We start from the raw sequence: 26,389 nt of genomic DNA, 5'->3' as shown, positions 1-26,389 counted from the left end.
AGTCCTCTTGGTGTAGGACTCATTATTTTATTCATTCAATTTTTATATAAATTCTTTTAGTGTTTTAGATTAGATGTGTTCTTTGAACACGTTACTGAAATGCATATTCATTATATTTTAAATTTATAAGTCTTATTTATTTTTTGTTCTCAGCATTTGCATTCAATAAATGGCTTTCATCACCCTAGGATGTCGGCTAGCGCGTACCTACCCTGGTATTCGGGGAATATCAGGATCGGGGCGTGTTAGATTGGTATCAGAGCCTGGTTTGTTCAGAGCATACTTAGGATCTTCTCTTACTGTAGTTGTGTGTCAGTCATGACATCATTTGGGTGTCACGACTTTCGAAATTGCTGTCTTTTGGCACAGTTGTGCAATCTTCATCATGCTATGAATTGTCACATCCTATTGAAGGAGAAGAACTCGTGTTGGGATTGTGCCTCATCGGTGACATGTTTGATTTGTTGAACGACTTTCAACATAAGACGATACCCTGCGACGTGCATTCCCTGGGGAATGGCGGGCATAGTCGGTGTTACTTGGAAGCGACGTGTTTTAGAAATCTCAGTTTGAGGAAGTTTAAGACCAGCTGTAGATCTGAAATGGCGATGCCACTCTACAACATGCGTTCCCTAGGAATTGCGGGCGGAGTAGACTCTACATTGAAATCTTGGGAAATAGAAGAATCTTGACGGTACGAGTTGGTTAAGATTAACTAGAAACCTGAAATAGTGATATCACTCTGCGACATGCGTTCCCTAGGAATGGTGGGCAGAGTCATATCTTAGTGACAACTACTCGAAACATTCGAAGTGCGTGTTAGAGAAAGCGAGTAAGTGCTAGTTATGATGACAGTTAGTAAGTGGTAGTTGGTGGGAGCAAATCAATGTTCTCGGACTCATTACCACTGAAGAAATTCGTGTGGATCTTTAGAACAATTCTCGAGAATTATTCTGTCGATTACCTTCTTGCTTACTCCAACGACAAAGTCAAGTTCCCTAACCATTGACCGTCAGCTTAACACCAAATTCTTTGGGCGTTGACTTCATTTAAATTAGATAATTTCTTAGGTGACTCTTCGATAGCAGACGCTATTATCACCAATTTTCAAAAGGAGTTACGATTCTTGTTGTTGTTGTAGTTGGAATTGGATGATGAAGATCCAGTCTTATTTGGATAAACAGACTTCTTGAACTTCACCTGGGTCTGGTACTCGGCGGTAAACCCTAGCTCCTTGTCCACGTACTTTTTGGTAGAGGTGAACTTAGCCTCTTGTTTGTAACCCAATTGATCAGTGCTCTTGTCCACTAACTGTTTAGCCTTGTAATTTTCAGTGTAATGGCTTGAAACTCCACCATATTCATCATTATACGAAGATCGAGCTTTACTCTAAACTTCTCTGGACTCATTGAGCTTTGGTTTGCTCAAGGGCATCACTTTAAGGTAGCCAATCGTGTCACTGCATGCATACACATGCTGCTTCGTATCTTTCTTCTTCGTCATTTTGTTGATTCAGAGGTTCTATGTTTAATTTTTGATCTTTGAAACAGCTCTCACAAAGTATTGCGAATTTCGAAATGTCTTTTGCGTCAAATCTTATTTGCAGTTCTCAACTATTCTTGAGCTTAGACCTATTTCCTTTTTGGCTAAGAAACCAGTCAACCTTACTATGATGATTAACCAAATAATCATAAATAGTGACTTCTATTTCTGCAACTTCACATTCCTTCGTTGGTTTGTTTCTCAATGTGAACTGGATCATGCCGGAACATTTTACACTGGGAAAAAAAAAAACGCTTGTTCTCAGCATGGTTTCTCACTCAAACCAAATATCTTGTACTCTAGATTTTAATGGAATTGTTTTGACCCTCAAATTCTTGAGTGTTCTTTTAGCCTTCTCGACATGGTTTCTTGCTCAATCAGTGAGAAATTCATGATCCATTGATTCGGCAGAAGTGTGCGCCCAATTCTTATCGATTCGGACAGGATTGTTAGGAGTATAACCTTTTCACAAGCTTACCAGACTTACCAGAAAGAGTTCCATGTGGGTATAAGGTTTAAGCCGTCTTTTGGTAAGGGATTGGTGAAGATTGTAGTGCAGGTGATCAGCAGATTACATCACTATTTTCACGCTGAATTGAGTGGTCACCATTCATTATCCTGCTACAATTCATCACATCATGTCGTACTCTAGTAGTTCTTTTCCAATGATATGTATATAAGTTCATTTACCAATATTTTTAGGGTATCTACTATCTAACCTTAACACACCTCTTATATACATCTACTGATGAAATTCCATCTTGAGTTCTGAGTTTGACATCTGAACGAACTATCTAGACCTTGGAGGCACGTTGTGTTCACTCGTATTATGGTTTTAGCACATTTAGAAGTTGCATTTCTCTTGAAAGGTGTGTACTCTCATGGGGCTTTTAGGTTGATCACTTGCGAGTTCTTCTTCTTTCTAGCAACATTGACCTTGTTTGACTAGAAATCTTCTTCTGAGCAAAAATGAAGAGGTGGATTGAGCACGACAACAATTCCCAAGAGATACTGCTTGTTGGGAAAGATGACTTCTTGTTTTCTGCTTACTTGGCTCAAGCTTTTGAGTTTGCTATTAACATGGTAGCCACTTTTCTTGAATCTCAAGGTACAGTTTTCAAGTGGGTTCTTTGTTGACAAAATTTTGGAGTAGTTGGTCACATTTGGAAGAACTGAGGTGGATGGTGTGCTTGGTGCTGGATGAAGTCATTATGATGACAATTTTTGTTTTGTTCGGTTTGGGTATGGCACTTTTTGCGACATGGTACGAGAATGTTCTACAAGCAACATTAGTTGGCAAAGAATATTGTGAACTGGTATTAGGAGGATCAAATTTATGACATATGAGATCGTGCATCCTCAAGAAATCACTGTTTGCTTAATGGGACAACAAATGGGTGGTCGATATCGCAGACGGCCGACTGTGATATCGATGGCTTATTCGTTGGGCTCATCAAGCAAGTGGGCAGGAAGACCCGTCTACGGTAGCTGTCACGAAATTGTAATTCTTGGGACTCGACCCAAAGACACATATGTTCTTGGAGTACGTGAGCTTACGAATTCTTGGGTGAGACCCACCTTCATTTTCGGTTTGATTTTCAGAGTAAGTATTTTATATTTTCTTATTATAGTTATATATATATATATATATATATTTGTTTTAGACGTTACAAATGTTTTGGGGGAAGCCTTTTTCATTTTTCAGTTTTAAGTCGGTGCGAGTTTTTTTTAACTTAGGTGATTGCATATTTATTTTGACGCTATAGTATTTTGCGTACTTATTTTTTACTTTACGTCAATCTATGTTTTTAGCTTTATATCTTTAAGTATGTTTTTACTTTTACATTGATAGGAAGAAAGTAAGAGCTTGGAGGCATGATAGAGGATTTTGCAACTCACTCGCGACGGTGTGGCATATTCTCTTTGATGCACCCACTCTGACTTGATTTCTCTTTATACATATATTCTTCTTCCTATTTTTGAGTATTTCAGTTTAGTAAGTGATTTTAAATTTCGGGATGAAATTTTATTTAATGGGGGTAGATTGTAACAACCCGACCCGATTTTATTAGAACGAAGGGGGTATTTTCGTGAAACTTCACCTTGGGCTAGATCTTTTTCTTTTAAAAATGGTTTTTGGGTCTTAGTTGGTGAGCTCAAGGGGCCCACCCCCTAATTTGTGTCCCCCGATCTCTCTCTCTCTTCCCTCACTATCCCTTATCTCTCCCTCTCGACTCCCTGCAACTCTTTCCTTCCCTCTTCCTCGAAAACACACACACACACACACACACTGTGTCCCTCGGTCTCTCTCTCTTTTCCCTCACTATCCCTTATCTCTCCCTCTTGACTCCCTGCAACTCGCTCTTTCCCTCTTCCTCAAAAACACACACACACACGCATACACACACCAACAACAACAACAACAACCATCACCACTACACCTGGACTGTGATCTTGAAAACCCTAAGCCAAGGGAGTGCTCCACTGTGGCAGTCACGGTGCTTAATCCCCTGAGGAACTCTGGTGATTTTCGAGGATTTTCTGACATAAGTAAGCTTCGAGACTCCTTTGATCTTCCTTCCTTATAGTCTACATTACTTGGTTAGTGATTAAAATGGCTTTGGTGAAGGTTTTAGCATGCAAAACAACTCGAGGGGCATATTCCAGAAATCTAGAAATTCTAGGACGAGGTCATTTGGCCATTTTTCAAGCCCTTTTCCAGCCAACTCCGGCCATCGCACAGTCCCCACTTGGTATAAATCTCTTATCCACATTCCTAACTACATTTTTGCTTGAATCACTCAATTTGGTTAAGTAACGAAGAAGTTACGAAACTTTGAAAATTTCCCAAACCTTTGGCCAAAAACCTAGTTTTCCGACGAGCACTGCCCTTTTCGAGGTTTTTTCCGGCCAAACCACGGCGATTTAGCAGGCATACAGGGTATCAATCTGTTCATCTCGTTGAGTACTACAACTTTCATTTGGATTACTTGATTTGGATAAGTAACAAAGAAGTTATGAGCCTTGGAAAATCAACCCAAAAACTGGCCAAAAGTTTAGCCTCTTGGCCTGAAAATGAGTCAACTCAACCCGTTTGCCTTGAAACCCAAACCCATTTGGCCTGAGACCTAGCCCAATTACCCCAAACTCAATCCTTTTAAGTCTAGGCCTTGGGCAAGATTACCCAATCCCAACCCAACTATTTCTATTTATTTAGTTTTCTGTTTTAAAACCCAAAAGACTTTGGGCTAGGCTTTCAAGCCTAAACCCTTCAAACCTTTTGACCCAAAACCCCTTAAGCCATTTTCCCCAAACCCAACCCACCTATTAACAAAACCCTTAACCCTTCAAATCCAAGACCCTGGGCCCAACCCAGTTTCGGACCCAATGGAATATTCTCTGGAATATTCCCTTGTTGACTTTTGTTGACTTTTTAGAAATTTAATCGGGACCCTTCTTAGGGTAATTCGACGTCCTGAATCAATTTTCGACATTTGTTTTCCCAAATTTAATTGTTATATTCGAGTTTTATTAATTGGGCCTTTTATGTGCTTAGGGGCAATTATTATGGCGTTTCTATATTTGCTAGTCTACGTAGCTTTCGACGGCGAAGTACTGTGAATTGACCTCTTTTAAAAATTTCACATCCTTACCCGGGCTCCACTTCGCCGTAGCACGATATTGTCCATTTTGGGCCCAGACCACACCCTCATGGTTTAGTTTCTGGGAACTCATACAAGAACTTCCCAGTAGGTCACCCATATTGGGATTGCTCTTGCGCGAACTCACTTAATGAACTCTGAAGCCAATGAGCTCCCAAAAGTCCTTGTGATATATGGAGATGGGCATGTACAGATAAGACATAGAAGATTTTCTCCCTTGGGCGATGTGGGATCTAACAATCCACCCCTTTAAGGGCCTGATGTCCTCGTCGGCACACTTCTGGCCAGGGATTGGCTCTGATACCAAATTGTCACATCCCGACCCAGGCTCCACCACATCCTAGGCTCGACTCCACCGTAGCACAATGTTGTCCGCTTTGGGCCCTGACCACGCCTTCACAGTTTTTTTTTCTTCTGGGAACTCACATGAGAACTTCCCTGTGGGTCACCCATCCTGGGATTGCTCTCGCGCGAACTCGCTTAACTTCGAAGTTCTGATGAACTCTGAAGCTAGTGAGCTCCCAAAAGGCCTTGTGCTATATGGAGGTGGGCATGTACATATAAGGCATGCATGATCCTCTCCCCCGGGCGATGTGGGATCTAACAATTTATATAAAACAATATGGAGGAAATGGATCCTCTTCAAATCCCTTCCACCAAATCCACCAATCCGGGCCCTTAAACTTTGATCCAAGGGCTAAAGTTATTTTAACTTTTAAAGGCCCCCCCCTGTTTTTAGTCATTGGATAAAATTTCAAGGGTCCGAATGAGTGGACTTGGTGGATTTGGTGGAAGGGATCCGGAAAGGATCCCTTCCTTAATATGGAGAGGTTGCTACGACCACGGTTTGATAGTAGATCTATTGGAGATATAAGAGAAAATTGGATAATCTTGTCATCAGTGTTTTAAAAAAAACTAGCCTCGGGGTGTGCCTATGCACTCTTGGAGGCGGGGCTACTGGGCTTTCGCCTTTGTTTTGTGGGGGGTAGGAGTAAGGCGGCGTTGGGGTGCTCTTAGGCGGCTGAGGCGCGTCCAAGCGTTCGGTTGGGTGTTTTTTCCTTCCAAATCCAAGTTTATTTTTGTCGTTCCTCTGTTTTTGCCATTCCCTTGTGTGCTATTCTAATTTCAGGGAAGAAAGAGAGAAAGTTTCTCTCTCCAAATCATAGTGGCAAAGTCTAAGTCTAACTCTTTTTTATTTTTTATTTTTTTGTTTTTTGTTAATTATTGCCCATTCAGATTCTGCCACTTAGCATTTTGATTAGCCAAGATTTATTTCTCTTGAAATTTCCAATAACTACTCCACTTAGCCATTATTTCCTTTAAATTCCCTATAATAATTGCTCCACTCAATCTTTATTCATTTTAAATTTCCTATAATAGCTCCACTTATCCTTTATTTCCTTTTGAATTGCCTATAATTGCGACATTCTATCTTTATTTCTTTTCAAACTCCCTATAATTATGGCTACTTAGCCTTATTTCTCTTGAAGTTCACTAAAATTGCTTACAATAAAATAAATAATTACAACATTTTAAGACTATATGACATAATTTCCAAGTACAACTACACTTAGTAATGAAGAAGATATTATCTTTGGCTTAGTTATAATTATATTTGTTTTACAAAGTATTATACTATATATATAATTATATATGTGATATATATTAAGTTATTTAGGTCCTGTTAGGTTTCGCCTCAAGCCTCACGCCTAAGCGGGGCTATCCATGAAACGCCTTGCCTACACCTCCGCCTTGTAATACATTGCTTGTCATCCCCTTCAAGTGAAATGGAACAAAATGTAGATTAAGCTTGGAAACAAAGAAAGAGAACCGTACGCGGGAAAATCCTTTTGTGAAGACATTAGCGATTTGATTATGAGAAGAGATTTGTAGAGTTTGATGAGTACACGCATGAAAAACAGAATTGGCTGTCATGTGAAGAGTAGAGACATTGTCTACAAAAATTCAAGGTGGCGTACGAAGTAGAATGCCCAGTTCACGAAAGAGATAATGAAACTACATAATTTAGCGGTTGTGGTGGCAAGAGCACGATATTTAACTTCGGAATTAGAGCGGGACACAATGGATTGCTTTTTAACGATTGGAACCAAGGAAAATGCAAGCACCACTTGCGTAATGATGATCAACGAAATCGGTCAAGTCAGCATCAGAGACCATGTTCAACAAGGCCTTAGATGTAGTGATAGATTCGCTTGATCGCCTGAAGATGAGTTGAGGTTATGCATGTACTGACAAACTTGATCAACAACAAAGGAAATGTCAGGGCGTGTTAAGAGTCTGGTACTTAGGCCACCAACCAACCATACTTTAATAGGTTTCAAGATCCGACATAGGATCACTATCATGAGCAGACAAGCATGGAGGATAGGAATGGTGTAGGGCTGGGCTTGCAGAGATCCATCTTAAATTTCTTTAAGGCATAATGGGTTTGAGAGAGAGAGAACTAACTGGCTTGTCGAGTAACTCCCATTCCAAGAAAAAAATTGAGGTCTCCTAACTTTGAGTCTGTGATTGGCAAAGGTGGTACATAATTGATCAATGAACCTGTGAATGTTTGAACATGTGAAATAAGGTCATCAAAATATACCAAAACATAGAGTATGTAGAGGAGTGGTAAACAAACACATGTGCATCCGATTTGCTGTTTAAAAGGCCTTGACTACAGAGGAAGGAGGTTAAAGGTTGAAACCAAGTGCGGGATGCTTGTTTGAGGCCATAAAGAGTCTTGTGAAGGTGGCAAACATATTTGGAGCATTTGGGATCAACAAAACTAGATGGTTGCTTCTAACTTCCTTGTTGCAATGGCCAATTTTGGGAAACCGCTAAGGCAAGAATAGTGCGAATAGAACCTGGTTTAACGATGAGACTAAAGGTATCATCATATTCAAGCTCAGCTTGTTGATTGAACTCCTTGGCGACGAGACAAGCCTTGTTGAGCTTACTGGAGCTGTCGGCCTTGCGTTTAACGAGAGTCCATAATTGATTATGAAGAAGTGCATCATATTCCTCTTCCATCGCTTGCTGCCATTTGCATGCTTGAGTGTAGCTGGTGGGTTTTCAATGGACAGAGGATATTCAAGTGTAACTATTAATCCATGAGTAATTTCATAATAATTAATCACGCGTTTTAATTAATCAAGAGCATTGTGCTAAGCTACTTTAATTTAGCTGATTTTTTTATTTTTAACATGGAGAATATTTGAAGGAGAGATTCATATCATGAAATCACATAGTGAAGTGTGTATAAAAGAGAGGTTGATTTGTGCCTTATAAATTACATAGTGGTATTCTGTGTTTGAAATTATTTTAAGGAGCTGTTATTAAATTCACCAAAAAAAAATCAGTTTGTACGTCTTGAAGTGATTTCTCGATCGCTTACTAATATGAATTTTCTGGTTGGAATGACAACAAGAAGTACGAATAATTTGGGTAAATATAAACCAGCTATAAATGCATTACACGTGATATAGTGTTGAGGAGTTGGTGTGCCATAAGACATGGCAGTGGTGATAATGAAAGTGCATTTTGTATTTAGTAACTATGATGTTGTTAAGCTTGAATTTCAGTTCCTTATTGATTTCAATAGATTATCTTTCCACTTGTCTTACGTTCTATTGGGAGTGTTATTCGAGTTTTGATATTATTACATCATGTTGCTAATAGAGCTTGGTATTGTTCCATGAGTGGTTTTGAGGCACTACACATTCCGCATTAGGCTTTGACGACGTCGCGCAAACGCTTATGACATTCTTGTTGCATGCTTGGCATGTCGCTCAAGGCACACTTCTCTGTGATGCGCTGCCTCCATTAACTATGACACTTTACATTGCATGTTAGGCCTCGCTGTCTTTGCCATGCCTTACCTCACTTCGCACTCGTTAGCCCTCACTGGCTTGCCGTCGACATAAACAATATATCCCCCCGTGCCCTATCTTCCTCCCGAGGTATAGTGCAAGGCAATCAGTTTGCCAGGGTTAGTCATGTAAGGGTCCTTTGGCAGTTCACAATTAATATAAAATACAAATCAATCAATTATTAAAAATCTGTTTACCATTTTTTCAGTTGGATGCCTGTTATTTTTTTCATCTCTTAAATGGAAGTGTTCGTAGTATAATTGAAAAAATAGAAAAATATATCAAACTGTTTATGGTTAGTTCGGTCACTTGGGTAAGAATATGAAGCCGTTGTACTGAATAAGACTAACAAATACCTCGTTATACATAATTAATGAAAAAAAGAGTGATATAAAACTGTATAGAAGAGAGGAGCGAGGATGACCAATGATGTTCAACTATAGTAAAAACGACCCAATAAAAAAAACTACACTAGAAATGACTACGTAAATAGCCCAACAATTTTACAGCGTGCATTACGTACACTATAAACCACTTTATCAACCTTTAGTTTTCTTTGGGAGCCTTCCCTTTCCTCCATCCCTAGCCATTGCGACTTGCAAGAAAGTTTGTATTGTATATATATCAGGGTTTCTCTCTGAGATGGGGGCCTTAATTTCTCTTAGGTAAAGGCCACAGGGATTAGAGAAGTAAATACTAAATGGCTTTTAAGTTGAATGGGACAATTGGTGGGGAAGATTTTGTAATATCCAGTAACACAAAAAATTTAATTGAGGTATGCTTCAATAAAACGATATCCCCAACAGGACTATGGCGAGCACACAACCCCTTCATGTCAGCTCTTTCAGTTCTTGTTATAAAACTGAGCATCGCGGTCTTCAGCACTCGTATTTTTATGCTTGTCTTCAAACCCTTGCACCAACCACGGATTATTGCTGAGATTCTTGTAAGTAGTACATCATTCCTGATTCCTCTCTTGTTATTTTTTCCTTCATTATTAAATTAAAACTTGCAAGTAGTGCATCCTTTTTACACATTTCAATTTTTTTTTTTTGAAAGGAACTTTGACATATAAGCCCTTTATAAAATTTAACTCTCAAAACTTGTAGTCAACTTATACTTGCAAAATCCCAAAAAAATGATGTATCAAAATAGTTTTAATATTAGGACTTGGTCAATCAACATTATATGATTTTAAGGAGAGATGAATCAAGGGAAATATTAGCAAGTGGTATTGATGTTAGCTGGAGAGCAAAATTGTTTTTATTGACTTAGTTGAAGAGGATAATTGTTGTTACTAATTCTTGTAATAATACAGTTGGTTGAAAACTTAAAAAAAAAAAAATATATTCAACCAATTATATTATAACACTTAATATACGGAGCAATTGTTCGTGGCTCCACACAATGAGGTGTGTATTAAAGAGTGGTCGATTTGTGTTATAAGGTTTAGAAATAAAATTCATTTTGCACGTCAAGAAGTACCATTTCTCGCCTACACATGTTTTTATTTCGAGGCTTGCATGATGACTTTATCATGGAGATCCAATAATACATAGGCTTCTTTTTTTATCGCAAAATAATTGTTATTAGCATTGTGCATTACAAATTAAAATTTTCAGGGTGGAATGTCGACGAGTACGAGTAATTGGGGTAAAGTTGTACCAGCCGTATTTCCTTATAGTACCTTGAAGATTATCGAGACCATGGGAAACTTGGCCCTCGTTTACCACATGTTCCTGGTGGGTTTAGAGCTTGATTTAAAACCAATATTTCGAGCTGGGAAGAAGGCTATTAGCATTGCGCTCGCCGGCATTATCTTTTCCGTCCTTGTTGGCTGGGCCTTATGTCGATATGTACTCCTCAAAGATTTTGCCGAGCAAACTAAAGGCAATGGAGGGAAACTTCCTACTAAGGATGGCCCGTGGTTTTGGGGCGTTGCTCTTGCCACCACTAACTTCCCAGACCTTGCCCAAATCCTCGCAGACCTCAAACTTCTCTACTCTGATGTCGGAGGACTTGCGTTATCTGCCTCTGTTATCTCCGACTTATGCTCCTGGTTTCTTCTTCTGCTCGTAATGGCCATAGTCAACAGCTTCCAGACAGTTGCGGTGGGACTCACCTTGCTTTTTATAGGACTAAGCGTTTTTGTAGTACATCCTCTTCTGTCATGGATTGTTAACCGAATTCGCGAAAGAACACCAGAGGATGGCGACTACAGTCAATTTGAATGCTTTGTTCTAGCGGGGGTTGTGCTTTGTGGGTACATTACCGATGCATGTGGATCCCATTCCATCGTAGGGTCTTTTATGTTTGGAGCTATCATGCCTAGAGGAGAGGTTTCAAACAATCTTAAAAAGAAGGTGGGAAGTTTTGTGCCTGGGATTCTAATGCCTCTCTACTTCTGTATCAATGGGGGAAGACTCAACTACGTGGATATTCTCAGTTCCATTTATCCATCGGAGAAAAAAACTGGGACGGATATATATCGCGTAGGGGGCGTTGTCATCTTAGCTTTTGCAGCTAAGACTGTGAGCACTTTGGTTGCCGGCTTAATCAACAAAATGTCATTTCGGGATAGTTTGGCTCTTGGAGTGCTCATGAACACCAAAGGCTTATTTACACTTATCATACTCAACACTGGTCGGGACGTAAAGGTAATATATGATTTTGGGTAATGCTAGAGAGACTAAATTTGTAGACAAAGTTTTGGAAACTAAATGATATAGAAGTTGATGATTGGTTTATTACTTAAACGTTGATAAACATCCTCATTTCTATTAGTGACACATCATTTAATTTGCAAATTTTATCTTTAAATTTGATTTCTTGAGCATTACCTCATGTATGCATGCGTGGCTAGCTCCATTATGCAGATAAAACTATTGATTCATCTGTCCACTTTATCTTTTTATTTTTAATTTTTAAAAAAAGTTAACTATTAAATTTTAAATTTTTTTAACACTAAGAAGTGAAGTAGTGCTAAATAAAACATAAATTGCTGCATGTGAAATGTTAATAAGAAAAATTATTTTGGAGATGGAACTTAGGTATTGCTCACTTCAAATTATTCCCTAAATTATTCATACATGACATTGATTTTTAGTACAACATGCACGGTTAATTTATACGTACGTATAGTTTTTGAATAATTTATGAACGAATGACTATTAATATGTGGCATCTGTTTACATATGTACACGTCCAGGCGTTGAACAAACAAACCTTTGGAGTAATGGTGTGGGCAATTTTGGTAATGACATTTACAGTTGGCCCGCTTTTAGTCTTTCTATACAAGTCCAATGCTAGGCCTTTCGTGCAATACAAACAGAGAAACGTAGCAAGCGTAGGATATAACGACGAGCTTCGAATCCTTGCATGTGCTCACAACTCAAGCAATGTCTCAGGCATTATCAATCTCCTTGAGGCTTCTAATCCAACCAAAAACTCCCCTCTTCATGTTCTTGCTGTCCACCTTGTGGAACTAACCGGGCATGCTTCGGCGATGTTGGTAGTGCACGGTGCTTGTAAGACCAATGATGTACACTTTCCCTACAACTCGTCGACCCCCTCAAATGCCTTTGAAACATATGCCAAACATAGAGAAAATGTCATGGTGCAAACACTCACGGCAGTTTCTCAATACTCCACGATGCACCGGGACATATGCAACCTGGCCGAGGAGAACCGTGTTGCCATAATCATCATCCCGTTCCACAAGAAATCCACCATATTGGTTGGAGGAGTGGCACCAGATCCAAACAACTCACATCTAAGGAGGCTCAACAACAACTTGATCGCAAATGCGCAGTGCTCTGTGGGTGTTCTTGTGGATCGAGGCATCGGTGCATTCAACTACTCTTACCCTCAATGCCGCTATTCCATGCTCTTCTTTGGAGGGGTAGATGACCGCGAGGCATTAGCGTATGTCGGTCGGATGGCTGGACATCCCAAGGTTAACCTAACAGTCATATCGTTTAACATTATGAGTGAAAATGAAGCAATAGCGTGCTCTGGTGATAATGATGATGGTACTGATGGGTTTCTGAAGGCACTGGCAAATATTGGGAGGGAAAAAAAACTGGACGAGTTGTTCTTGGATGAGTTTAGGCTGAGGTCAATGAATGATGCCTCCATAAAATTTGTAGAGAATTGGGTGACGAGTTGGGAACAAATTCTCTCGCTAATACAATCCACGGAAGGTGAATATGATATGTTCATAGTGGGTAGAAGACATGGAGAAATGCAAGAGGCCATCAGCACAACGTTACTGGATGACGATGACTCTAATGACATTGGAGTTCTAGGAGATGCATTGGTATCTTCAACCTTCACAACTAGTACATCCATTCTAATTGTGCAACAAGGTAGCCATTTGGATTATAAATGAGGGAGAAAATGGAATATCTTGGAATAGTTTGTGTTGGAGAATTAGGAAACAAAAAGGGGTACTTTGATCCAGATAAAAAAAAAAAAAAAAAAAAAAAAATTCTACTCTTCAACTTTAATTAAATTTCTTAATTTATGAATTTTTACTCAAATTTTTAATTTGAATATTTAAATAAAAAATTCTAACCACTTTCATGGAAAATAGTTAAAAGGAAATTTATATGTCATCATATATGATGCATATACCATAGGTTGATAAAATACATTTAACTTGTGAAGGTATCTACAAAATAAAAAGAAATTAATCTACCTATCATCCATGAAAATAGATTCAAGAAATTTCATCTTCCATACAATTATAATCAATATTAGTATATATGCTCATATATAGTACCTACAACAAACATTAGTTTCCGCAGTTAAGATGTGATGAAGGTGGAAGAAAAATTGGGATACAAACTAGGAGTAGGAAAAAGGAGAACAATATTTAATCTTAAAATTGAGTAAAAGATGAACTATAAATAAGAGATGACATTTATCACAATTCAATAAAAAGATAACAACAGCCACTCAGTACTATGATCTAGTAGTATTTCTCCTCACTTATAAGTAAGAGGTCTTAGGTTCGATTTTTGTGAAAGAAGAATTTGAACCACATTATTGCTAGTCCATTTTGAAACTTAGCCCACTCCTCACCCCTTGAAGTAAAAAATAAGGATTGGTGCAGAAAAAAAGGGGGCAGCCGCGGTCGAACTCTAATTCTAGAAAAAAGCCATGCTCCTTTTCCAAGTGAATAATATCGTTTGTTAAAAAAAATAAAAATAAAAATATAAAAAATGACAACAAAAAAGCTAATATGGATAATCAGTGAATGGAACTAACCCAACAAAGTGGACTAAACTCAATAATAACTCACAAAATTAGACTTCTATTAAGTTTATTCAAATAAAAAAGTATTTGAGATTGGTAAATTTGGGATTGTATTTTATTTCCTACCTACAAAGTAATATGTAGTTTTCCTTGTTCAAGAAATTAGGTTTACTTATGCAATTAGACTTGTATTTTGTTATGCATAGCTTCCACTTCTGTTGTACCTCGAGAACAATTAATTGTAAAGTAAAGTAATTAAATGTTTGATAAATTGTATTCTACAATTTACATGTATTGTCATGCATGAACACACACACACACACACTTAGACCCTAAAATTTAAGTTTAACATGTGAAATGTCATAAAAGATTTCATTTAGTGCTCATATAAAAGATTTCATTTCCTTCTTCCTCGCATCATAGACTCATCGTTATTACCATCGAAGTACGGTATATGAGGAATTGAGCCCACAACACAATTCATCTTAGTTGCCCCACATATCTCACTAATTACGTACTGTGACCTAGTGCCAATTGGAAGTTTTAGGATGAATATTAATTAATCTAAAGGGGAGTGAATAGGCTATAACTTAAATGAAGAAGCCAAATTAAAATTAACAATTAATTAAACATGGTTAAAATCCAACACATCACTAAAAAACAGCAAATAAAAAATGTTCACACCAGATGTAGATTTGACGAGATAAAACATCATCACTGAAGTAATCCTCGGACTACCAAATCAGAATATAAATTAAGATAAATGAATACAAAATGAACTTACAAAACTTATCTTACTAAACTCACAACTAGAAGGCAGTTTAGAAGACCTGGATGGTAATATGAAGGAATTTCGAACCGTAGACACAAAAGTCTTGAAGCGAAACACATCTCATTTTCATTTTATTGGGTATATTCATGAATAGCAGGAAAAATTATTAGTAAATAAAACATAATAGTGAAATCGCTAACGAAAGTAACAGGTGACATCCACATATTATAATGAATTAGAGAAAATAGCAGAATATGAGTTCAGAAGTGGGACAACCATCGATCGTATGTTGGCGGTTGTCATCGTAGCTTTTGCAACTAAGATTGTGTTTACTTTCGCTGTCGGGTTAATCAACAAAGGTCACCTTGAGATAATCTGGCTCTTGGAGTATTTGTTGAGAATGAATTCCACGTTAATGGAAAGATGGATCTTGCATAGACTTATAAGTAAGTTGGACTACTTATCATATTGCTTATTGGTTTTATGATAGAACCTCTCAACTTCCTTCATGGTATCAGAGCATGTTGCCCTATGTGAAGCCCAATTAATGAACACACGCACTCTACGTCACTTGATTTATGTTGTCCACTCACCTCACATGAGGGAGCATGATCGGAGTGAATCCCACATTGTTGGAAGGAGGAACTTTGCATAGGTTTATAAGTAAGCTGAGCTACTCTTTATATTGCCAATTAATTTTTTGGTGGAACCTCAATTTTCTTAAGTATTCATCAACACCAAAGGCTTATTGGCACTCATTGTACGTACTCAGTTCTGTTCGAGCCCTAAAGGCTAAAGGTATGTATTTTGTGTTATGCAAGCATCTCGTGACGAAATATGTTATTTAATTTTAACTAGATATATAACCGAACACAATATTTTAGATAAATAATAAAAAAACTCACCGCAGTCTTTGCCTATGCCACCATGCATGAGGACATATGCACCTTCGCGGAGAAGAATCAAGTCTCCCTGATGGAACCATAAAGTCCAACTCACTTAAGTGCTCTCTACAACAACTTGATCGCAAATGCTCAATTCTCTCTGTGGTGGGTGTCTTTGTGGATCATGAGCCCCGGTAAATCCAACAATATCATCGAGTCCTTAAGACATAATTCTTCGAGCAACAACTATTAAGGGTAGTATTGTAAATCCAAGTTGATATTTTTTGTTAGTTTTCCTAATTGTAATTAGTTAGATTAGCTGTCATTTACTCAAAGGATATTCTCTGGTATATATATCAGAATCATAATGTAATCTTATTCATTAAGAAATACAGAAAGATATTTTATCTATCATGGTTTCATTGCCATCTGTCTAACGACCTCCTGATCCAAACCGCTTCTGCACCGCCTCTCTCCAACGCCTCTGCACCGTCTCTGTGTTCAAACCCTAACCCTCACCGTCATCAATGGCAACTTCTTCGTCTCCCTCTGCTGATGTCGAATTTCTCGTCTTGTCTCTGTGCCCTAATGCTTCCAACTCTTCAACTTCCTCAATCATGATTCTGCCGATCAAACTCACCACCACCAATTATCTTACTTGGAGCACTCTCTTTGCTCCGAACTTCAGGAGGTATAATCTCATCGGAATAATCGATGGCTCTCAAGCTGCTTCGCCCAAGTATTTCTGTGATGCATCAACAAATTCTTCTCTGAATCCGACATTCATTGCTTGGTATGAGACAGATCAGAATATTCTTATCTGGATCAACTCTACTCTCTTTGATTCTGTGATTCCTTACACTGTTGGTGGGAATTCTTCTTTAGAGCTCTGGTCCAAACTTGAATAGAGATTTGTGACGGCTTCGCAGTCTCATATTCATGAACTCCGATCAAGACTTCGTTCTATAACTAAAGGTGATTCATCTGCTGCTTCATATCTTCAAAGAATTGAAGAACTTGATGATGCTTTGGCTAGCACCGGTGCTCCGGTCAATGATTCTGAACTGATTTCTGTAACTCTTCATGGTCTACTTTTCGTGTTCGACTCCTTTGTTGATGCGATTCAATTTCAAATTGGATCCACTACTATTGATGAGCTTCATGGCCTTTTGCTAATCAAGGAAATCCAGATCGAAAATCGTAAGACGACTATACTTGCACCAATTCAGGCATTCAATACCTCTACTGGAATTCTGGCTCTACCTTCTGATCCTTCAATCTCTTAGGCCTACATTGCTCAGAGTTTCTCCAACTCCAATTTTCATCAAGGTCGTGGTTCTGATCGAAATTCTCAAACCCTAGAAATTCTTCAAATTAAGGCAATTTCAGGAATAATACTCAGAGAAATACTTTCAATTGATCTAACAATCAGAGGTATAATAACAATCGTGGCTCCAGATTCAACAACTTTGGCAGAAGATTTACTTGTCAAATCTGCAAGCAATTTGATCATAAAGCTATTGAGTGCCCTCAGCGCCTGAATCCTAAATTTGACACTTCTTCTCTAGCTGCATTTTGTGTCAATACTTCTGCTCCTTAGCACACATGGTTGCTTGATTCTGGCGCATCATCACACATGACAAATTCCTATGCAAAATTGAACAATCCAGAATCATACACTAGACCTGAGCAAGTCTACATTGGAGATGGCAAAGGTTTGCCTATACTTCATCTTGGTTCTTCTAGTGTACCTACTACTACTCATTGTTTTGATCTTAAGCATGTTTTACATGTCCCTGCATTAAAGCAAGATTTGCTATCTGCAAACAAGTTTATTCTTGATAATCAATGCTCAGTACATCTATATCTTTCCCACTTTATTGTGAAGGATATTTCTTCGGAGAAAGTTCTTTTTAAATGACATGTACAAGATGGCTTTATCCATTTCACACCACACCTTCCATTGCTAGACAACAACGTGCTTTTGTAGCAACTTCAAAAGCATCTCAGGATATATGGCATCAAAGACTTGGCCATCCCTCTTTCAATATACTTAATAAAGTTGCATCTCATTCTTGTATTTCAGTCTCTGGTGATATCCATAAGTCTATGTGCTCTAGTTGTGCTATGGGCATATGTTCGAAATTGCCATTTTCTGTAGTTTCTTGCTCTACAGATGTATGGGGTCTTTCACCAATTGTTTCTGTAAAAGGTTTTAGATATTATATCATATTTGATGATTATTTTACAAAGTATTGTTGGTTCTTTCCACTTAAATACAAATTTGAGGCTTTCTTTACTTTCATTCATTTCAAGTCTATGGTTGAGAACTTATTGTGCACTAAGATTGTTACATTGAGATCTGACTCTGGTGGAGAGTTTCTTAGCACTCAGTTTTCAAATTTCTTAAGGGATCATGGTATTATTCATCAACTTAGTTGCCCTTATACTCTAGAGCAAAACAGATGTGCTGAAAGAAAGCACAGACACTTGGTTGAAACAGCAAGAACTTTACTTGCATCTTCCAAGGTTCCATATGAGTTTTGGGTTGATGCATTTGCCATAGTTTTATATCTTATTAACAAACTTCCTACTGCTAAAAAATGCTCTCATTGGGAATCTCTTTTTCACAAAATCCAATATTACAACTCTTTTAGGGTCTTTGGCTGCTAGTGTTTCCCATGGCTAAAGCCATATACAAACTCCAAGCTTGATCCCAAGAGTCAACCATGTGTTTTTCTGGGATACAGTTTACAACACAAAGGTTACAAGTGTATGGATCTTGTAACTAGGAAAGTCTACATTTCTAGGCATGTGCTCTTTGATGAAACTTAGTTTCCTTTTCATCATATTGTCAATTCTTTAGTTTTGCCCTAGTCCTCTAGTTCTACCTTTAATCATATCCATGCCTCATTAACCTTCAATACACCTCCTATATCTTCTTCATCCCCCCTCCCCCACTTCATCATCTCAATCACCTATCTCTCATCCTCTCACAACTTCACCTATATCTTCATTACCTATAATTTCTTCCTCTCTTAACAGTCAACAAATTAGCACCACTTCCCCTGCATATCTCCAAACCGAATTACCCATCAACACTCACCTTATGCAAACCAGGTCAAAATCTGGTATTGTCAAATCTAAAGCTCTTAATGCCACAAAACATCCTCTTCCTCCTCACCTTGCTCCAGACTATATCCCAACTACCTATCTTCAAGCTTCTAAACACCCTCATTGGAGACAACCATTGTAGAAAGAATTTAATGCATTACTTAGCATTAGTACATGGTCACTTGGTCCAACAAATTCCTCTCAAAATCTAGTAGGATGTAAATGGGTTTTCCGGATCAAGAGAAAACCAGATGGCACAGTTGACAAGTTTAAAGCTAGGCTTGTTGCCAAAGGGTTTCACCAGCAACAAGGTTAAACTACACTGAGACATTTAGTCCAGTAGCTAAACATGTCACCATTCGATTGCTTCTTACATTAGCAGCTCACTTCAACTGGTTTCTCAATCAATTGGATATGAGCAATGCCTTTCTGCATGGAACCTTATCTGAATCTGTCTTTATGGTTTATCCTCCAGGATTTGAAGATCCTACCAAGGCTAACTATATTTGTCAACTGCACAATTCTGTATATAGACTTAAACAAGCCTCTAGGGCTTGGTATGAGAAGCTTCACATTGCTCTATTCTCTATGGGATTCATTGGTTCTCAGAATAACCATTCTCTATTTGTCAAAAAGGATCCAGCTTTAGTATTCATCTTAGTGTATGTTGATGATATAATAGTCACAGGTCCAAATCCTCAAGCTTGCAAGGATACTATTTCTCAACTCAGCACTCTCTTTCCTATCAAAGACTTGGGACCTCTTCAATATTTTCTTGGCATTGAGGTCAAAAGGTTAACATTAGGGATCTTTATTTCTCAAACCAAGTACATCACTGATTTGCTCAAGAAATCCAATATGCTTGGTGCAAAACCATGTGCCACCCCTCTTAGCACTTCTTCAGTGGATCATCAGTCTTCATTATTATCAAATCCTTCAGAGTATAGATCCTTAGTTGGAGGATTACAAGACCTCACTTGGTCCAGGCCAAACCTTTCATTTGCAGTTAATTTGGTATGTCAGTTTATGCATCAACCAAGGGAGTCTCATCTTCAAGATGTTAAAAGGATTTTGAGATATCGTAAAGGAACTCTGGATCTTGGTCTCTAGTTTCCTAAACATTCAAATTCCCTCATCATCAATCTTTTTTAAATGCTGATTGGGCATGCTGTCATATAGATAGAAGATCAATATGTGGTTTCTGCATATTATTGGGTAACTCACTTATCAGTTGGAGTGTTAAGAAGCAACAAACAATGGCCAAATCTTCTACTGAAGCTGAATACAAGTCCTTGGCAAACACTGCAACTGAACTTACATGGATTTGCAAATTATTTGTTGATGTTGGTTTACAACTGCCCTGTCCTCCCAAACTTTGGTGTGACAACATCTTAGCTATCTCACTAGCTAAGAATCCCATTTTTCATGTAAGAACAAAGCATGTCAAGATAGACTATCACTACATTTGGGAAAAAGTATTGTCCAAAGCCATTTTTGTTCATTTCATCTGCACTCAAGATCAGATTGCTGATATTTGTACCAAGTCTCTCTCTAAGGCTCGATTTCAACTTCTCAAGGCCAAACTTTCACTTTGAGTTCCTCAGTTTAGTTTGAGGGGGGATATTAAGGGTAGTATTGTAAATCCCAGTTGATATTTTCTGTTAGTTTTCCTAACTGTAATTAGTTAGATTAGCTGTCATTTACTCAAAGGATATTCTCTGGTATATATATGAGAATCACAATGTAATGTTATTCATTAAGAAATACATAAAGATATTTTCTCTATTAGCAACCACTACCATGCACTTTGCCATGGTCTTCATCGGAGGGACAGATGACTGCGAGGCATTAGCATATGCATGGAGGATGGCTGGACATCCTAACGTTAGATTAACCATTATACGGATTAACCAACGCAAGAAGTAAGTGAAAATGTCCACGGATGACAACGACGACAGCTATGACGATGAAATTTTAAAGGCATTGGCAAACACTGGGATGGAAGAAAAACTCGACAGCTTACACTTGGATGACTTTTGGCTCAAGTCAATGAATGGTCCCTCTATTGAATTGGTAAAGAAGATGTTGACAAGCTAGGTAGAAACTCTGAAGCTAATAAACACCATGGAAAATCAATATGATTTGTACATAGTTGGAAGAAGACATGGCGATATGTCAGCATTGTCGAAGATATTGTATTTCAGCGACTCTGATGAACTGGGAATTGTCGGAGATGCAATAGCATCTTCGAGCTTTATGGCGTGCACGTCCATTCTTGTAGTGCAACAGGGCCCCTTTAATTTGGACAAACAAGATGCCCGGGAGGAAATGAGGGATGTTGAGAACAGTTTAGAACAAGAGATGGCAACATTCATTAAGACAAAAAACCCATCGATTTAGAGGAAAACTAATGAAAAGAGTTTGAAAACTTTGAGTTTTAACGATAAGGACAAAATAAAGGGTAAAGTGAATAGTAGCAGGATTGACTTTTTAGAGTAAAAATGTGATTTTTCGTTAAAGTGAAAAGTACTGTGGGTTTTTCGTTAAAACTCCCTTGATTTAGCCCTTAATTTGTAAAACGAGTCGATCCCTCACATTTTTGTAAGAATGTAATAAATTGTTGGGGGCTGAACAAAATTCGACCGCCTTCGACTTCAAGGCCGCTTGAACAAGAGTTTCACGGCCTCAACTTGCTAAAGAAAGCCTAAATGCAAGGTCGTCCGATAGCAAGTTGAGGTCTGAGGCAAAAAAAAATTGTCTCGGAACTCAAATTTTGTTTTAACAAAGTCTCTGTAAATAACTATATCAGTCGCACTTCATTTTTAGTTGAAAATGTTAAGTTTTGCTTAATTTTGTTTTGGTTGTTAAATTTCCAATTTTCCATCAAATTCATCAACCCATCTAACAAAGACAAATTTGCTTTCATTTCCGAAACAGAATCTCAACAAGATTGAAAGAAGGCTTGTGTTAATCCAATACTAATTCCAACTAATCCTCAGGATTACAAGGACTGATTCTATATAATCAACTCGATATAATCCCAAAACTGCAGCATATCGAAAATCCAACGATCTTGCTCTTACCTTAACCTTTTACCTTCCTCCAAGCACCTGAGCTTCCCTAAAATCCATGCGTAACCCAGACATACATTTGAGACAGCAGAACCTTCTTATTTTCCATTTACAACCTGAGATTCGTGTGCATTACTATTTCTATGAGCCTACCGTCGAACCAGAATCTTCCTTTCTCTAAACATCAGTTGTATCATAACGATTTAGTATCTTGAGTGCGGCTGAACTATTGTGTGTCCCAATTAGGAATGTTAGCAGTAGCTTCATTCACCATCTTTACAAGGGTGACCTGCACACAACGAGCATGTAAGTCGGAGAGCGAGAAGGGGGTGGCGGGGAGAGAAGATATTTAAAATAAATTTATTCACTAAATATGACAAACTATATGAAAACTTCGATTCTAAACAATCTGAATTTGAAAATGAATAGTAAACATATTTTGTTGGAGGTCGGTCAGGCTAACCATCATCAACACAAGCCACGGCCTGACTGTCCTCAATGTGTCTGTGATTAGACTCCAACAACTAGACAACTATAATCTGGGAACAACAATCAAATAAACAGAACGCTACGAACTTTCTTACACAAATGAAGTGAACTAGTACAGACAAATAAAAAAAAATTAAGGCATACCAAATACCATAAAAAACAGAACATGTAATTGCAATAATAACAGCAATTCTAAGACATACCACACTCTCAGGAACCCCAGGAGGAGGTAAGGGGAGGTTTCTTGGTGGAGGTCCACGTAGATATGCTTTCTTGTCAAATCTCCATTCCCCAATTTTTCCATATGTTAGCTCACCCTAAACAGTCAGAAATCTCAGATAATTATGGAACTATAATGGGCAAAAGGGGGAGGAACATAACAGGACTACGCATAGAGGCGAAGGGCCATACATACCTTTAAGTTGTAGTCACATCCGTAAGTATAATGAATGATAAACTTTTTACGAAGTTCCATATCCCATGGCGGCTGAAAATTTAAAGACAATAGAACATTGTTAATCGCAACGTATACACATCCAGTGTAGTTTGCTGAACCTAACAAAGAAATCAAAATGCAAATCAATTTTGATATGAATAGCTTCCCTAAGCAAGATTCCAAACCTGCACCATGAAGTCCTTCCGAAGAATATGTGGCACACCATGCAAAGCAGATGCCACAGCATAAGCATACCTTATTTCATCAAAGAAAATAAGACACCAAGATACGTCAAAGCTGGCATCTCTAATTGCTAGAACTCAACTTAGTCAAAAACTAATGTCACAGTCAAACCTACATTTCTAGCACCCATCCGAAAGCTTTATCCGTCTCCGTGTCTTCTTTCATCCTCAAAGAAACATTCATCCATGTAGGAGCAATCTTTTCCAGCAAATCCTGAATAATTACATTTACTCATTAAAGTTCTAGGGGTCATAAATGACAATGCCAAATTATACAAGGAAACAATTACAGAAAACTAGAACACCAAAGTTTTCAGAACCCCAAAATAAATTGGACATCAACGTATTAAATAGGGTGCTGCTATTAGCACTCCAAAAAAGTCCTTATGCACTCCAAACATATAAACACGAGAAAATGCACTCGGGAGAATGCACGATAAATTTTCTGGAGTGACCATCACGAATGCAAGACAAAGCGAAAGACATAACAGTTTACCACAAACTATTACCTTCTTGATAATTACAGGAGAATTTCCAATTGGACCAATCTTTGTGACTGGACCGTTCTCCTCAGGATAAAACTTTCTTATGATCTTCTCATTCTGAGAAGGTTTAATGTAGAAAAATGGGAAGGCTGCTGGATATCCTCCAAGTGCCAAATTAGGAAGAGGATTTATAAAAATGTGATCAGGCTCCGCCATCAAAATATATCTGCAACAACAGAATTCAAGGGATTTGATGTCAAGTAAAAGACAAAAAATAAGAAAACTCAAAGGTCATCAAATATGCAGAAGCTCACTCTTCCTCAATAGTAGCCTTTTCCAGCCATTGCACAAAAGCCCATGGTCTGTTTAAGACAATGTATCCCTGTATATAAAATTTGCAATCACACTTAGAAACAAAGATCGATAAAAAACATAAAGTTTAAATTATCAGAAGGACAATAGTTACTCAAACTTCTTCATTGATTATATAAAGGTTATCGAAAAACAATCTTCAACTATTGACTTGCAAGGGCTAAGCTTTGCACATGAATCAACTTACAGTTAACATCAAAAAGTGAAAAAAGATCCAAAACGTTAAAAAAAAAAAAATTGACTTTTTCAGCAAAATTTCATAAGACTGCAAAGTATCTAATAGTTAGATTTAAAACTTAAATTAATAACTTTCACATGTCAATTGTCATCCAATGAGTAGAAAATCATTGAGAATAGTGATACAGTGGATCAGCATGGACCCTGAAACTCAACAAATTTTATTCTTCCCCAAGATCCATTGCTTCCCTTCCACTCAAAACCATTCTTAGTCAGCACAAAAACATGGAATCGTCCTCTGCTTTTTCTTTGCTTACTTTCTTTTTGTTTGTGACTCTTTTCCTTTATTCTCTTTTATCTTCAGTAAAATCTCATGTAACTCCCAACACATTTCTAATATTGCCAAGACCCCTTATTTTGACCTTAGATTAGAAATAAAATGGTGCAAATAGAAACCATCCCATCCAAGATGATACAAATATAATAACAAAGGAATGAAAGTGCCAGAAGCCTAACCCGATCAAGTCCTCCAGGAAGAGGATCAACCACAATAGTTGGAATCTCATCCATCAAGTTGTCAGGTTTTCCTGAATGCAAAATTCGAGTAAATCCTCCCATCTCTGATGCAGGCAAGTCCTTCTTCTTCTTATACCAATAGTACATAATGCGACACTGCCATTTGCTGTAAGGAGTATCAGTGGCTGTTAACGCAACATGGAATGGTGCCTTGGTATTCTTAAACTTCTTCGCATTCTCCGGCATCTCAATAATCGGGTCAGACAGTAATCCACTATCCGTGTTATCACCTACCCATTTCCCAACCAACCTATAATGAATTACCATAGTTGACAAATTATAAGTAGCAAAGAAAAACCCAAGAGCCAAAAGGACCAGAACTAATGATGAAGCTCGTCCCATGTTCTTCCTCTCAATCATTGTTTATTGCAAACGAAAACCAATCTCAGACTTCCCAAACGCAGAAATTCTCCTATTCCATCACAGCTTTCAAATTCAGCTGTCCAGAACATAATGTAATAGCAGCATTAGACCCTTCTGTGATCTTATCCAACTTCCACAAAAGTTTTTCGAGATACCTACAATAAGCAATTCTACTTAAATTAGCAAAATATAATGGAATTACCCAACTGAAACAACTCATAATTTACAACCCCATCATAATTCATACTGCAAGGGGAGTTCTATTGACACCCACCCAAATGCTCTCTACACCCCCACTCAGCATTTGGGGGGTTTAAATAGAATTTCCCCAAAATTCAACACATACAAAACTGCAATGGAGTGTCTGCAGACCAATGTGAATTGGTTACCAAAAAATCAAGAAAAAAAAAGAAAAGAAGCAACTTTACAAAATATCACAGACCAGCACACTCAATCTCCAAAATTTACATGATTTCATGTTTCAAAAAACCTTATTCAGACTGTAAATGAGTAAAAATAAGAACATAGGAATTCAGACATTCAATGCACATGCATAGGATTGACAAAACCAACTGCAAAGTTTATACCTTTGACAACAAAACAGAAAACCCAGAATCCCAACAAAAAACCACAAATGAAAGATTGAACAGGTAAACAAACGAAAGTTGTCTCCAGTAATTAAAGTACAAAACTCCTACAATACAGACGTATAACATACATTTAGATATATATATATATATATATATAGAGAGAGAGAGAGAGAGAGAGAGAGAGAGAGAGACCTTGGCGTGGCGCAGGTGGAGGAGGGAGAACAGAGATTGGAATTTTTGGATCAGAGGGGAGAGAACAAAAAAAGTATGGGGATTTTATCGATATGACAAACTGGGTATTGAGGTTCCGACTCCTTCCTTTCCGTCTTTTTCCGTACAAGTGCGTGAGTGGCCTTTTATGTTGTCTTTTTTTTCGTGTGTTTTTCGTCGGATATCCAATGTAATTGATGCATGATAATGAAATTCCACCATTTATCCACCTTTTAAAACCACTAACGTTTCCACTGTTTTCCTTTTTCA

At 37.9% G+C, this 26,389-nt stretch overlaps 1 protein-coding gene and 1 pseudogene across 3 annotated transcripts; one reads left to right on the top strand and one right to left on the bottom strand.

Annotated features, from left to right (window-relative positions):
* Positions 1 to 10,785: 10,785 nt before the first annotated feature.
* Positions 10,786 to 13,469, top strand: LOC137733559 (cation/H(+) antiporter 15 pseudogene; annotated as a pseudogene).
* An 8,541-nt stretch (positions 13,470 to 22,010) lies between these two features.
* LOC137735468 (hydroxyproline O-arabinosyltransferase RDN2) lies at positions 22,011 to 26,275 on the bottom strand. Of its 3 annotated transcripts, none has more exons than XM_068474895.2 (9): positions 26,102 to 26,275; positions 24,897 to 25,474; positions 24,146 to 24,213; positions 23,856 to 24,057; positions 23,463 to 23,560; positions 23,290 to 23,359; positions 23,084 to 23,155; positions 22,872 to 22,985; positions 22,011 to 22,468 (listed from the first exon to the last, which is right to left on the bottom strand). In XM_068474895.2, the coding sequence occupies exons 2-9, from the start codon at positions 25,314 to 25,316 to the stop codon at positions 22,406 to 22,408; spliced, it is 1,107 nt and encodes a 368-aa protein (XP_068330996.2). In that variant the 5' UTR covers positions 25,317 to 25,474; positions 26,102 to 26,275; the 3' UTR covers positions 22,011 to 22,405. The 3 variants fall into 3 exon arrangements, with proteins under 3 accessions (XP_068330996.2, XP_088552366.1, XP_088552365.1); XM_088696240.1 differs by having other exon boundaries at positions 24,897 to 25,395; positions 26,102 to 26,225; XM_088696239.1 differs by lacking the exon at positions 26,102 to 26,275 and adding an exon at positions 25,907 to 26,035.
* Between the last annotated feature and the right edge of the window lie 114 nt (positions 26,276 to 26,389).

The sequence above is a fragment of the Pyrus communis genome, chromosome 7, assembly GCF_041283825.1.
Source record: "Pyrus communis isolate YQ-2024b chromosome 7, ASM4128382v1, whole genome shotgun sequence".
Classification (NCBI taxonomy): domain Eukaryota; kingdom Viridiplantae; phylum Streptophyta; class Magnoliopsida; order Rosales; family Rosaceae; genus Pyrus; species Pyrus communis.
This window is presented reverse-complemented; position numbering and strand designations above follow the sequence as displayed.

Bases quoted from the DNA above. Each gene is read 5' to 3' on its own strand.
- LOC137735468 (XM_068474895.2), bottom strand. From the start codon at position 25,316: ATGATTGAGAGGAAGAACATGGGACGAGCTTCATCATTAGTTCTGGTC. The intron at 24,058-24,145 runs GTGAGCTTCTGC...CTGTTGTTGCAG, and splicing joins AAGGCTACTATTGAGGAAGA to ATATATTTTGATGGCGGAGC. The intron at 22,986-23,083 runs GTATGTATGGCC...CTGACTGTTTAG, and splicing joins GATGTGACTACAACTTAAAG to GGTGAGCTAACATATGGAAA.